Source organism: Ictidomys tridecemlineatus, chromosome 5, assembly GCF_052094955.1.
Source record: "Ictidomys tridecemlineatus isolate mIctTri1 chromosome 5, mIctTri1.hap1, whole genome shotgun sequence".
In the NCBI taxonomy this organism is placed as follows: domain Eukaryota; kingdom Metazoa; phylum Chordata; class Mammalia; order Rodentia; family Sciuridae; genus Ictidomys; species Ictidomys tridecemlineatus.
The window spans coordinates 29660331-29674355 of NC_135481.1; the positions used below are offsets into that span (position 1 = coordinate 29660331).

The 14025-nt window shown below is 37.6% G+C and overlaps 2 protein-coding genes and 2 pseudogenes across 3 annotated transcripts in view; 1 reads left to right on the forward strand and 3 right to left on the reverse strand.

The window, feature by feature from the left end:
* The window catches only part of Leo1 (LEO1 component of Paf1/RNA polymerase II complex), a 31184-nt gene that overhangs the window by 15340 nt on the left and 1819 nt on the right, over positions 1–14025 (forward strand). The window contains exons 7-11 of one of the 2 annotated variants that reach the window (XM_005316581.4): positions 5069–5163; positions 5774–5908; positions 7010–7145; positions 9656–9842; positions 13621–13718. In XM_005316581.4, the coding sequence (XP_005316638.1) occupies positions 5069–5163; positions 5774–5908; positions 7010–7145; positions 9656–9842; positions 13621–13718 (651 nt within the window). The remainder of the gene's footprint in view (positions 1–5068; positions 5164–5773; positions 5909–7009; positions 7146–9655; positions 9843–13620; positions 13719–14025) is intronic. The other variant, XM_021726783.3, reaches the window with a different exon arrangement.
* Positions 488–1202, reverse strand: LOC101958615 (molybdopterin synthase catalytic subunit pseudogene; annotated as a pseudogene).
* Positions 756–1273, reverse strand: LOC144377738 (molybdopterin synthase sulfur carrier subunit pseudogene; annotated as a pseudogene).
* Positions 11780–12471, reverse strand: LOC101958893 (acylphosphatase-1). The gene has a single exon (XM_040276144.2). The coding sequence runs from the start codon at positions 12353–12355 to the stop codon at positions 12053–12055; it is 303 nt and encodes a 100-aa protein (XP_040132078.1). The 5' UTR covers positions 12356–12471; the 3' UTR covers positions 11780–12052.

Genomic DNA, 14025 nt, shown 5'->3' on the forward strand with positions numbered 1-14025 from the left:
AATCCATGATGCTGAAACTGGAGCTATACATTTAAAATTTTTTTTTTTAACTTTTGAAGACCATGGGTTTATTTAGGTTTATTTTTTTTAAATATGTATGTTCTGAAAATATATAACATACAATATCAAAACTGACAATGACTTTCCAGTTTGACCAATATTTCCAATATACACCCTGATATTAACACCATCAATGCAATGGTATGGAAATAGTGAGGAGGGGGCCATACTTCAATGAAATTTGAGTTTCAATTGAAAATTAGTCATGAGGGATATCTCCATAGACATCTCTCAGTTATCACAGTTCTTCCCTATTGCTAGCCCCAAGTAATCCCTCATCCTACATACCCACGTATTTTGCTTTCTTTTTTGCCATTTGTCCCACAGGTATAACCTGTGCTTCAGTAAACTTCAGTAAACTGTGGAGAAGAAAGATCAAAATGTGATCAACAATAGAAGTTTACTAAATTTAGGATTCAGTGCTCGAAAAAAACATAAGTGATTAACTGTTGGTTGCCCAAAAGCATTCTTTGTTTCTTTTCCAAGATGATGATGATTCTTCATATAGTTCCTTTTTCTATATGGGCACCCTGGCTTTTAAAGTGTCAATGGCATAGGTGACAGCTTCAAGGATGCAGCCCTGTGGGCTGAGGACACAGCAATAATTATGCTTGCTTCAGACACTGGAACCAAACCAAGTCTATGGAACACTGCTATGTGCTTCACTGGCCATTTCTGCCTAATGTCACTACAAATTTTTCTGATTTCATTTTCTGCCATTGGTAGATATGCTTCATATTCTAAGCTAATGACTTTTTTTCCTTCAAAGTTATTTCTTGTAGTCCCTACAAATAGGGATATTGCCCCACAGAGAGGAGATGTCACTAACTGGGAGACATCATCCACAGAAAGTTTCTCAGCAGTAAATTTTATTATGTCTTTAGATGTCTCTTCAACTTTGTCCATATCTTTTCTAGATAGTTCAAAAGCACTACCCTCCACTAATGGGGGGGATAATGACAATTTTGTCTCCTGGGTGAAGGAGGAGGAGCTTGTCTTCCAGCTCTACATATTCTTGATGAACTGCAAATATCACTTGATTTCTAACATCAGCCAATCCAGGATGCCGAGTTTCTATTTCATTCCACAGTTGCAATGCTTTTATTTCTTGTTGCACAGAAATGGTCTATGAACGAACTCCTGTTATTTCAGCTCTTTTTACAAAATATAATATTTCAACCTGGCATCTAGGCACCATCCCGGCAAGGACACTTTACTCAAATTAGACCCGCTAAGGCCACATTTTAATTCTTAAATCTGAAGAATTTCTCATAAGTTTTTTATTTGCCAGTGGATATTGTACATGGTATTTCAGTGTTAAGAAGGGGCAGTTTGGCATTTTTAGAGTTCAGGAAGTTGAGTTTTTACATTTCTACTAATACCATCTGTCCAAGTGTGGTAGATCAAGTACCTAAATAATTTTGAGCAAGGGGTATAGGCCTTCCCAAGCTTTTCAATGAGGCTTCACTGCTTCTCTCTCTCTCTCTCTCTCTCTCTCTCTCTCTCTCTCTCTCTCTCTCTCTCTCTCTTTTATTTTTTGGTATTGAGGATTGAACACAGGGGCACTCAACTACTGAACCATATCCCCATCCCTTTCTTTATTTTATTTAGATACAAGGTCTCTAAGTTGCTTAAGTCCTTGCTAACTTGCTGAGGCTGCCTTTGAACTTGTGATTCTTCTTCTCAGCCTCCTGAGCTGCTGGGTTTACAGGCATGCACCACTACAACCGACACTGCTTCTCTTCTTAATGGAAATGCAAATCAAATAAGAAAATGGAGATTAAACTAATGCCAGTGATTTGCTTAAGATCACACAATTAATAGAGCTACTCCTTAGATCGTGGGTTTTTTTGTGTGTGTGCTATCCTCCCTCCACTACCCTTTAACCATTGGCCCATCTGTTAATATTTCTTTGGAGGATATGTATGTATGTATTCAGTTGTGATTAGCAATATTAATTTCCCATGGCTCTTTTAATGCCTCTGGCCTTATTCTACTGTTTTTCATTGTTTCTATCCTTTTTATAAATTTATTTACTTTTTATCTATTCATTTATTTTTGCATTTTTTCTTTTTTGTATCTGTCATAATGTAATAGCAAGTATCAATGTATCTTTTATATATTCCATTGTGGGCATCAGAATTTGGAAATAAATACCTTACTCTAAAGCCTCAGTGCTTCAGAGTACAATATATCAGTATTTAATGTAGACTACTGTCTTTTAGAACCTGGGTGTGTGATTAAAACAAAAAGAACCATGGACCTTTTGTTTCTTCCTTTCTTCCTGCCTGCCTGCCTGCCTGCCTGCCTGCCTGCCTGCCTTGTACTGAGGATTGAACTGGGGTGGGGTTGGGGGGCGGTGGGCACTACCACTGAGCCAGCCCTTTTAATCTCAAGAAGTTTTCCACGCTGGCCTTGCGCTTGAGAGCTTCCTGCCTCAGCTTCCCAAGTTGCTAGGATTATGGGCATGTGCCTCACTACCCTTCATTTCTTTCTTTCTTTCTTTCTTTCTTTCTTTCTTTCTTTCTTTCTTTCTTTTCTTTTCTTTCTATTTTTTACTTGTAGTTGGACACAACATCTTTATTTCACTTGTTTATTTTTGTATGTGGTGCTGAGGTCTCGCATGTGTGAGGCTCTACCGCTGAGCCACAACATTCTTGATTAATGTTTAACACCAGATTTACCAGTCTTGAGTTAATTGGTAGCTAATATAATGGCACATACACATGTCAGCCTTAGCAATTTAGCAAGACCCCATCTTGAAAAATAAAAAGGTCTGGGAATTTTTGTAGCTCAGTGGAAAAGCACCACTGGGTTGAACCCCTAATACCATCCTTGCCCCTGCCACCCTTCCAGTCTCCTAGGTCAAAAAGAGTTAGTTGATTAAGTAGTTAATTCTTTAATCAACAAGCAATCAGGTACAGATTATGTACCTCTTTGAGGTCATCTTTAGAAATACTTTCATGTGTCTTTCATTCCAATAGGACAAGACTTAGCAGTGTGTTTTAATTATTATTATTTGAATCACTTTATTGAGTAGAAAGACTGGAAATGTATATAGCTCATAAGTAGGGCACTTGTTTAGCATGTAAGAATCCCTGGGTTCAATCCCCAGCTATATAAAAAGGAAAAAGAAAGCAAGCATTTTTCAAAATGGCTTCTCAGTTAATAATGCCAGTATATATACTTATAGGTGGACAACCTATTTTTTATGAGAGGGAAAACAAGTAAATAGTGACAAATTGTTTTAATTCCTTATTAAGGAAAATTTCAAAAATATATAAGGCAAAAAGTATAATGAGTTCTCATGTGCCCATCACTCACTTTAACAATTGTCAAATTGAATAATCTTGTTTCATCTGTCTTGATACTTACCTTCCTCGGACATTTTTTTAAAAATTGGTACTAGGGATTGAACCCAGGGGCACTTAAACTGGAGCTATGCCCTTATTTTATATTTTATTTTGAGACTGGGTATTGCTGAATTGCTTAAGGCCTTACTAAATTGTTGAGGCTGGCTTTGAAAGCGTGATCCTCCTGCCTCAGACTCCTGAGCCACTGGGATTATAGGAGTGTGCCACTGTGCCTGGCATCCCCCAGACTATTTTGACACAAATCTCAGATATGATATCTAATTCCAGAGTGTTATTGAGACCTTTAATCAGCTGACTTTATATTTGCTTATTTAGCGATGAATGAATAAGGAGGGGAAAAACTGGAAGCAAACCATTAAGACACATATGCAAAGACATTGATATTTAACATAGTGGAGATCCAAAATATCTAACTGGGAATGAGAAGAGCTGTTTTTATGGTTGATGGTGGAGGAATAGGGAAGTGTGGTCAGTTTTCAAATGTTGGCTTCTTTTTGTTCATTCTTATTCTTTTTAACCTTATAAGTGTACCCTCCCCCTTTTTTTGTTCTTTACTGGTATTTTAGTGGGTTTCTAGGATATATCAGTAATAAATTTCATGAATTAAATGTGCTGTATTTTCCTGGAAGACTCACTGAGTTGTTTTTTGTCTGGGGATTGAATCCACAGGGGGCTTTCCCACTGAACCATGTCCCCAGCCCTTTTTTTTTTTTTTTTTTTTTTTTTTTTTACTTTTTATTTTGAGACAGGATCTCTCTAAGTTGCTGAGGCTGAACGTCCCATCCTCCTTCCACCTCCCTAGTCATGGGGATTATAGGCATATGCCACTGCGCCCAGCCTCACTGAATTTTTTATTTCATTAGTAGTGGTTCTCATTTTCTAAATCTATCTGGTGGGAAACACTATGCGGTAATACAAAATTTGTCTCTCAACCTATTCAAATCTGGGGTTTTGATTTTCTTAGATTTTACCAGTCTTAAAAGAGTTAATTAATAGCAGATATAGTGGTACATACACGTAATGCCGGCCTTAGCAATGCTGGGAGCTTCCCCACAAATTTTTAAAAATATTTTTTAGTTATACATAGACACAGTATCTATCTTTATTTAGTTTATTTACTTTTTAAATGTGGTGCTGAGAATCGAATCCAGTGTCTCCCACATGAGAGGCAAGCACTCTGCTGCTGAGCCACACCCCAGCTGCCAGAGCTTCCCCATTTGTTGGGCAAGTTGGCCAAGTTTTTTGGTCTCACTTCTAGAGTTCTTAGTTCAGTGAGACAACTTACTTGTAAGGATCTTAGCTCTAAATTTGACGTGCTGGCTCAAGTTTTATCTCCTGCCCTCACAGCTCTCAACTGTTGCTCTTAAATTATTCCAGGGCTGCTGGAGATTTGTATCTGCTCAGATCCTCTGTTTCTGATATGGGGAACTTAGAAATTCAGATAAGCTTATTTTTTTTTCCTGTTGTTTTTTTTTTACATACCACTTTAGGTGATTAAAGTAAGATGGTCTCAACATTGTCTCTTTCTCTGTCACTACCTATGTGTGCTTCTTTTAAGATCATGAGTCTTTTGAGAAAAAAGGCTTGAAGGCAGTTGAACTATAGTTTTCTAAGGCATATGTATTTTACAACAGGTAGAAAATACCATAAGATGGAGGATACGCCGAGATGAAGAAGGAAATGAAATTAAAGAAAGCAATGCTCGGATAGTCAAGTGGTCAGATGGGAGGTGAGCACAACATGCCTGAAGATTATTGAAATCCCCAGAATGGGCTAAGAAGGAGCAAGTTATGGAGTAGGATCTTATTGGGGGCTCTCTCTCTTTTTTAAAGAGATAGGGGTCTCACTGTGTTGCCTAGGCTGGCCTCAAGCCTCTAGACTACTCAAGCCATCCTCCTACCCCAGCCTTTAGATTAGCTGGGTCTTTAGGCATGCACCACCATACCCGACTCAGGGCTACCTTGAGTTTCCATTAGTTATTTCCTGTGATTACATAGAAAACCTGAGAGAAATAAATAGGTAGTTGGAGGTCATATAGACTGGTGGAAAACATTAAGAGTATGCCAAAATGTAATCATCTTATTTGGAAAAGTTAGACTGCTCCCTCAGCCCAATTATCTTTTCCTGGGAACATGGTAGAGGCTGGGCAAACACCACAGCAGGTGTTACTCCTGTGTAGTCAGCCATTTTTTTAAAATAATATATAACATATAACTTCTTTATTCTCTTCATTCTTTGTGAATTATGTAAAGAAAGAGCAGCAACTGAATTCAGATTTTTAGTGAAGTGTATCATGAAAGCTTTGTGACTTTAACATGTGAAGTGTTTTTTCTCTTCAGCATGTCCCTGCATTTAGGCAATGAAGTGTTTGATGTGTACAAAGCCCCACTGCAGGGTGACCACAATCATCTTTTTATAAGACAAGGTACTGGTCTGCAGGGGCAAGCCGTCTTTAAAACAAAACTTACCTTCAGGTAACTATTTTTATCAATGTACTATTTGCTAATGGTAAAAAGCAGTAAAATATAGGTGTTTCTATAGTGCCTGACTTTTGGTTAATGTTACCCTACAGTATAATTCACCAAGGACCAAGAATTGATTTTCAGTTCTGAAGGCCCAAAACCTATTTTGTAAAGTACTGTTAGGAAACCAGGTTATATTAACCAGAATTACAAGAGACTATTTTGTAAATCAGAAATTCAATTTATTACCAGTGATTATTATAACTGCCAAAAGGTGTAACATGCTTTTCTTTGCTAGTCCATGTGCCTTTTTCAGTAAAATTGATCTGGTGGGCCAGTTGATAACTACAGGTAGTTTGTGTGCATGTAATCAGAAAGGCATTAAGTTGTCAAATATGGGGCCTGGGATCCTCTCGTTGCCCTGTGCTGCTACATCCAATGTGACTGTAGAAGTGTCTCCAAGCAGACTGGAATACACAGGTCAGCTAGTGAGGGCATTACTACCCTTCCTTAGACTGAATTGTTTATCTTTTCCTGATTATAATCAGATCATTCTCCTTGGATAATGCTGATCTTTAGAGGGGACACAATAATGTTGTTTATGATTTAGCTATTTGAGAATTGTTAATGGTCAAAGGATAGACTTTGGAATCAGATAGACCAGTATTTGAATTTCCTTTCCACTTGTGTAACCCTGTACAATTTTTGTTCCCTAATCTATAAAATGTAAAATGTAATGATTATGTTATAGGATATCTATGGCAATTAAATCAAATATTGTGTGAAACACAAAGCATAGTGCCTGGTACATAGTATCTAATTAATGTTGCCTAAGCCTATCCATTAGTGCTTCTAGAAGATAATCATGCTATACAAATCCTTTTGTCTTCCCCAGGCCTGTTTTTCACTTTACCCATGAGATAAAAATGTCTTCTTAAACTATATAATAAATAAAGTTCACAGTTCCTAACATAATATATTTAGTTTGGTGTCCCTGCTTATTTTTCTGATGCATAGGAAATTATCATTGACTTCTTGTTTTTGTGATATGGGTATTACTGGCTCACAAATATATTTAATAAATAATGAGATATTTTTGTTATTTTCTGATAGACCTCACTCTACAGACAGTGCCACACATAGAAAGATGACACTGTCACTTGCAGATAGATGTTCAAAGACACAGAAGATTAGAATCTTACCAATGGCTGGTCGTGATCCTGAATGCCAACGCACAGAAATGATTAAGGTATATTTGCTAGTCTTTTCCGTGGAAGTTTTTGGTATTCTAAGAACAATACTTCCCAAAATGTCTGTCCATCATCTTATTGGCCCACCCTTTCCCCTTCCAACCAACATGAATAGGGAGTTTGATTAATTTCATAAGCATTGTTAACAGTGAGTGATGTGACAGTAGTGGTAAAATAGACACAGGAGACTAGATTTTTTCCCACAGCGCCTGAGAGTTCAGCCACAAACTAGTGAACTTTCATTTATAGTTTTAAAGATCATTAAATCATCTATGTTTGGTTTAGAATCCATGTCAAAAAATCAGTGGGGGGGCAGGGGGAATCAGTGCAAGTGCTGGAGACTTAGTATGAAATATAGACCAGGAGTTTGAATGGGAGAGTGCCAAAAGTAGAATCTAGCAGAGTAAGAAAAGGTTGTGTATTTGTTTCTTTTTTTGTTTCTTGGTGCTAGGAATTGAAGCCAGGGCACTCTGCTCTGCTAGGTAAGTATTCCTCCACTGAGCTACATCCCTAGTCCAGTTTTTTCTTTTTAAAATAAGGTTACTTAATAACATTTTACTGATACATTTTCAGATTTGACACAACTGTTAATAATCTTCAAAGATTCAATTCTGGTGCATTTTTACTGAGTGACAGAGCATATGCTTGTATTGACACCAAGGTTTTCTGGTGCAGTGCTTGCTTTGAGAAGCTGAATGCAATAGTCCATTCTCATGGTCTCCTCTCCATCTTCTCTGATCTTCACTGAATCTTGATCGCTGTTCTGCTTGCCTCAAGCTGTCCTGCTTGCCTCACGTGATTGATTACATTCCTAAGTGAAATGGAATACCCTGAGGCCTAGGCATCCAGTTGCCTCAGGACCTTTCTTATAATCTCATTGGTAAGCTTTAAGAAAGGTTTGGCCCTTGTTCCTGCTTTTCCCTCCAGCCTATTCCTGGAGGCAGATGAACTAACCCAGACCCGGGCAGTGCCTGGCCTAAAGGTGCATAAGGAGCATTAGCTTTGAAGTCTGGCTTCTTGCTCCATTTCCCCACCTTTTCTATTCAGACAAGTGGAGCTGGAGGAACCTAAGGATTTCATTCTTAGCATTTTGAAGAGTGCTGTGAACCACTCTGAGAATTCCCACATCTTCAACTCCCGTGGAAATGTAGACAAGGAGTCAACTAGTTTGTTCTTAGTCTTTATACCACTGTCAGTGACTTTTACTCTAACCTCAGTACAGCCACATACTACTTAACCCATAAGTCCCAAATTTTCAATTCTGTGAATATTTCATTTAAATCAACACATTAAAATAGTTTGGGAATCATAATCTAGAGCTTATATATTATATTATAGAGCTTATAATTATTATGTTAATATTATTACAATATAATAGTAATATTATTCACTGTATTTAAATTTTTATAGGTGTCCCACATCTGGGACAATGGAACAAAAAGGGTTAAACACTATTCTATTGCATAGAATTTCTAATAACAGAATTGGAGTTATATATGATAATATGCAGCAATTGAATGAGGAAGGTCTTCAAAGAAATGCCAGAATATCCCCAGACTTCCTTTCATCCTCATTTTCTGTGTAAACTTCAAGATGTGGAATGCCAGGCAGCTGAGGAAATGAAGGTGCTCTGCCTTGTGGCTTGGGAACCCTCTCACCACTGGGACTTCCTCACTCTGTTGTCAGGATTTGTGGAAAGCTCTCTGGATTGAGGATTGTGACAGAAATATCTGGGAACCTTGGGACTTTGGTGGAGCCCGGGCGAGTCAGGTATCTGCAGCTCAAGGATGACAGAGACAACCTCCACTGCCCTAGGAAGTCAATTTAGGTGTCCCAGGCATGGAAGGGGTTTCTTAGGCTGGTTGCTTCTCCTTGAACTGTGAATTACAACAGGGAGGACAGTGTAGTTCCTGAGACTACTCCTGTGCCAGTTCTCAGTGAACTGGTTAGTATGAAGGATCCCTTCTGTCTCTTACCTTTGTGTGTGTGGTAACAGAGGTGAGTGGAGTACTGTAATCTGAAGACACATTATCCTGCTAGGCATTTACAGGTTCTTTATAGTAAAAGTGGGTTCAAGTGGGCCTGAAAATAGTTTGTTTTTAAAAGCTGAATGGTGTCTTAGTTTGTTTTTGTTGTTATAAATGAATACAATAGACTGGGTAATTTTTAAAAATAGATATTTAGCTCAGTCTTTGTGGCTAGAAAGTCCAAGAGCATGGCACCAGCATTTCATGAGGGCTTTCTTGTTGCATTATAACACAGTGAAGGGCACCAGTTGGTGAGACAGAGCAAGGAGCAGCTGTTTTTTATAACAAAGTCGCTCCCATGACCATCCATTAATCTGTTAATGCATAAATTAATCCTTTCTTGATGGCACAGCTTCCTGACCCAGTCACTTCCCCCATATCTTACCTCTCAAAGAACTTTAACATATGACTTTGGCGATTAGCACATGCAACCTGGGGGATACCTTCACACCATAGCAAATGGTTTATTTGTTTCTTCACAGAAAGAAGAAGAACGTTTGAGGGCTTCCATTCGTAGGGAGTCTCAGCAGCGTCGAATGAGAGAGAAACAGCACCAGCGGGGACTGAGTGCTAGTTACCTAGAACCTGATCGATATGATGAGGAAGAGGAAGGCGAGGAGTCCATCAGTTTGGCTGCCATTAAAAACCGATACAAAGGGGGCATTCGAGGTGAGTCTAGGGCAGAATTTAATGTCAAGGTTCCAATTGTTTGAATTGTACATGATCTGAATGCCATGTCACTGGACATTTTTTTCTTCTGGTGCTAGAGATTAAACCCAGCACGTAGTCTACTACTGAGTAATACCTTTGGCTCCTGGACATTTTATTTTTAAAGAACCAGTGTTAACAAGTGGTTGTTTTTAAAGTTTCTGGTCTCATCATTACAGAATTCTTTCAGGTGAGCCTGAAAGGGTAGATAGAAACTGATGTTGCTCCCATTTTCAGTTTTATCCCTTGAACTTCTGCTTTCTAGATTGAAGATTTGCCAGTTATGTTAGAACTTTTCTTATCTTTGTTTTATTGCTAACTGGGAATCAAGAGAATCATGACAAAAAATTGGGAATGAAAAAATGCTTGATGTTTTCTTTCATTCTTCCTCTTTTACTTTTTTCTGAGCTGTCCTTTGTAGATTCCTTGACAAGTGTTAATAATTCATAATGGGTAATGTTTTTCAGTACATACTGAACCCCAGGCAAACTCAATATTTGCTGTCCTATTTGATCTCTAAATACTGTGGGCCTGTGTGTGTGTGTGTGTGTGTGTGTGTGTGTGTGTGTGTGTGTGTATGTGTGTTTGTGTGTGTATGCCTGTGTGATGCTGGGAGTGGAACTAAGGGCTGTGTGTATGCTAGGCAAGCGCTCTACCACTGAGCCACATCCCTAGCCTGACCTATTTCCTTTTATTGTTCTTGTTATTGAGGAAACAAACTTCGAGAGGTTGAGTAACTTGACGAAAGACACATAATTGGTAATTGGCCAATTCTTAAACCAAGGCCATCTGACTTCTAAAATCTTCTTGGGAAAGTAGAATGAGAATAAAGACTTAAAACTAAAGACATAGACATGGAACAGCATGCTATGTTCAGAAAGAGATACATTTCAGTGGGGTTTGTAGGGTGTCATATTTAGGCATTGGTCTTCAGGCAGTGGGAATAATGAACAGTATTAACGACAACATAATATGTGTTTTAGAAAATAATTCTAGTGTAAATTCATATAACAGACTGAATGTGAATAACATTTTTGATAGAGGTGTCTATATTTCTGTGAGAGAAGAACAATAATACAGGAATATAGAGGTGCAAAGAGAAATGAGAGATGGCAAATATGACAAAGCACTGATATAATAGGGTCTCTTTTCAGTGAATCATCCTCATTAAGCTTCCTAACTATCATAATGTGATCAGTCTTACCACAGACTCAATAGGATACAGAAAGTATTTGCAATTAAGTACTTTTCAAGGATGGTGACTCCTAACTTAGTCTTTCTTCACTTGTCTAACATTTCATTGAAAATCAAATTATATTTTACAAGGAAGAAGAAATACCTGGAAGAGAATTACTTATTATGGTCAGTGGAATAAATCCCATAGGGTTATTGTTTCACTGGGTTTACATGAGGAATATAATGAGAATTGATCTCATGAAACTTCCTGTATAGTGTGTCTTTATTATCATACAATGACTTGTTGCTATGTAACCTAAGCATAATTATTTTGATTCTTAGAAAAGGAAATCATTGTGCCTGTGTGTCATTGTCATATAGATTCTATAAATAATTTAATCTGATCATGTTAATTTATTTGAGATGAGTTTTTTAAGACATGGACCTCATTTAGTAAATAACGAAAGACCTCATAGTAAAAAAATAAAATAAGGGGCTGGGGATGTGGCTTAAGTGGTAGCGTGCTTGCCTGGCATGAGTGCGGCCCGGGTTCGATTCTCAGCACCACATACAAACAAAGATGTTGTGTCCGCTGATAACTAAAAAATAAATATTAAAATTCTCTCTCTGTCTTTCTCTCTCTCCCTCTCTCACTCTCTCTTTAAAAAAAAAAAAAATAAAATAAAATAATAATAACAACAAACCTTCTTGGTTCTTACCCAGAGATTCCCCCACAACTGGTGGAAAGATGAGATGCTGTAAAGCAAACTCAAGGCTTGGGCTGAACTCCTGACCCTGCTTACTGCTTTCAATTCAACCACCTTTTTTTTTTAACATGGTTCTAAAGTGTAAAGCTGTGTTCCATCACACATGGAACATACAATTACAAATATTTGATACAAAAATAACTAATTCTAATATTGAACACAGAATAGTTCTATATTAATAATAAAAACCAAAACTGACTTTTTCTTGGAAAATTTAAATTCAGGTCATTATTTCACAATTTGGAACTCCGAGTAATCCAGCTTCAAGATGACTTTCTCATTGCTGAAATTTGCTCTGTCAATTTGTGATTTGGGACTTCCTTTTGTCTCAAGCCATTCCTGCATGTAACGCACCTTGGAGATGGGACCTTGCAATTTTCCTTGTACTGTGCCCTGGTCAGTGTTCTGGACCCAGCCTACCAATCCTAACTCTGAGTTACCCTCACTCTGAGTGTACTTGTGGAAAAACACCCCTTGCACCTTCCCCAAAATTGTGTAATCCACTGATACCAAGGTGTCCCCTTCTGCCATGCTCAAACCTGCCTCCTTTTCCCCACAGGGGGCCGAATTACACCTGTGACCACCTACCAACCAACCACCTTTTAAAAAAATTTTTTTATTTATTATTTTTAGATATACATGACAGTAGAATGTAATTTGACATATTTTACATACATGGATTATAACTTCCCATTCTTGTGGTTGTACATGATGTGGAGTTTCACTGGTCATGTATTCATATATGAACACAGAGAAGTTATGTCAGATTCATTCTACTGTCTTTTCTATTCCCATCCTTCCTCCCTTCCTTTCATTTCCATTTCTATACTCCACTGAACTTCTACTCCCCACACTTCTTGTTGTGCGTTAGCATCCACAAATCAAAGAGAACATTCAATCTTTGGTTTTTTGAGATTGGCTTATTTCACTTAACATAATAGTCTCCAGATCCATCCATTTACTAGCAAAAGTCATAAAATCACTTTTAGAAGATCCTATTACTTCCCTTAACATCTGTGGTCTCTTTTGGAAAAAAACCAACCTGTTACTAATAGTGTTTGCAACATAAGGGTGTTTTGAGGGTTGAATGATAAATGTTACCTAAAGCTACCATTTGTTGTTTCACCTCATCAGCCTTGAGCATTTGACTGCCCTTCTTTGATATTAAGTATCTTGTCCATAAAATGAAGTTCTAATGCTCTCTCGATTCCCTTTGACACACCTTGGAAATCACAGTGTGCCCCAGGTGGTTTTTCCTGTTGAGTAAAAAAATTATAAAAACACCCAAATTTTCCTTTTTCTGGCTGTCCTACAAAACTTTTTCTCATTTTTCAGTGACTACTTTTGTCTAGTGACCTGCTAAGCCTTACCTACCTATTATTTATCTTGGGACAATAGTACAGAGATCTTTCCATTTTTGCCATTGCTAATTTTCCACAGGAAAAATTAATTTTAAAATTACGCCACACAAAAATAAAAATAACTAAACGTTAAAGATATATTTAGGGATAGAGATGTTTAATATTCAGTTCCTCAGAGATTAAAACACAACAAACAAGTAACACTCAGTTTTGGGCAGTCCTTAGCTAGGCAAGGAGTTGGAAGAAGGGAAGGATTATATTTGGAGAGAGTAAGTCTATTTCATTTCAATATATTTAGAGCTTTATCTTTAAATCAGCAATTCAAAATTATTTAGTTCCTCTGGGGAAAATGTACAATTCTGATAAGAAGGAAAAACTGAGATTGAATAGATCACTATCATTGAAAGTCACTCAGTCTAATTTCTTTGCTTTCAGAGGAAAGAGCCAGAATCTATTCCTCAGACAGTGATGAGGGATCAGAAGAAGATAAGGCTCAAAGATTACTCAAAGCCAAGAAACTCACCAGTGATGAGGTAAGCTCACATTTACTCAATAATAAGAGTTGGCTTGTACTCAGGAGCCACCTCCTGGGAATGAGGAGCTCAGAGACCAGGAGCACAGATATATACACAATTCACTGAAATTCAGTGCCATATTGTGAATAATAACTAGTAAAAAATTTGTTAATCTGCACCATATTGGTTTTAAATTAGATGAGGTGACATCTTAATGATACATTTGCAGTGTGTTGAACTGTTGGCAAATGGAAGTCCTCATCTAAGCAGATGCTATTTGTGGCCTGGCAAGCAGAAACTGTTAATGAAAATTGAGAAGTACTAT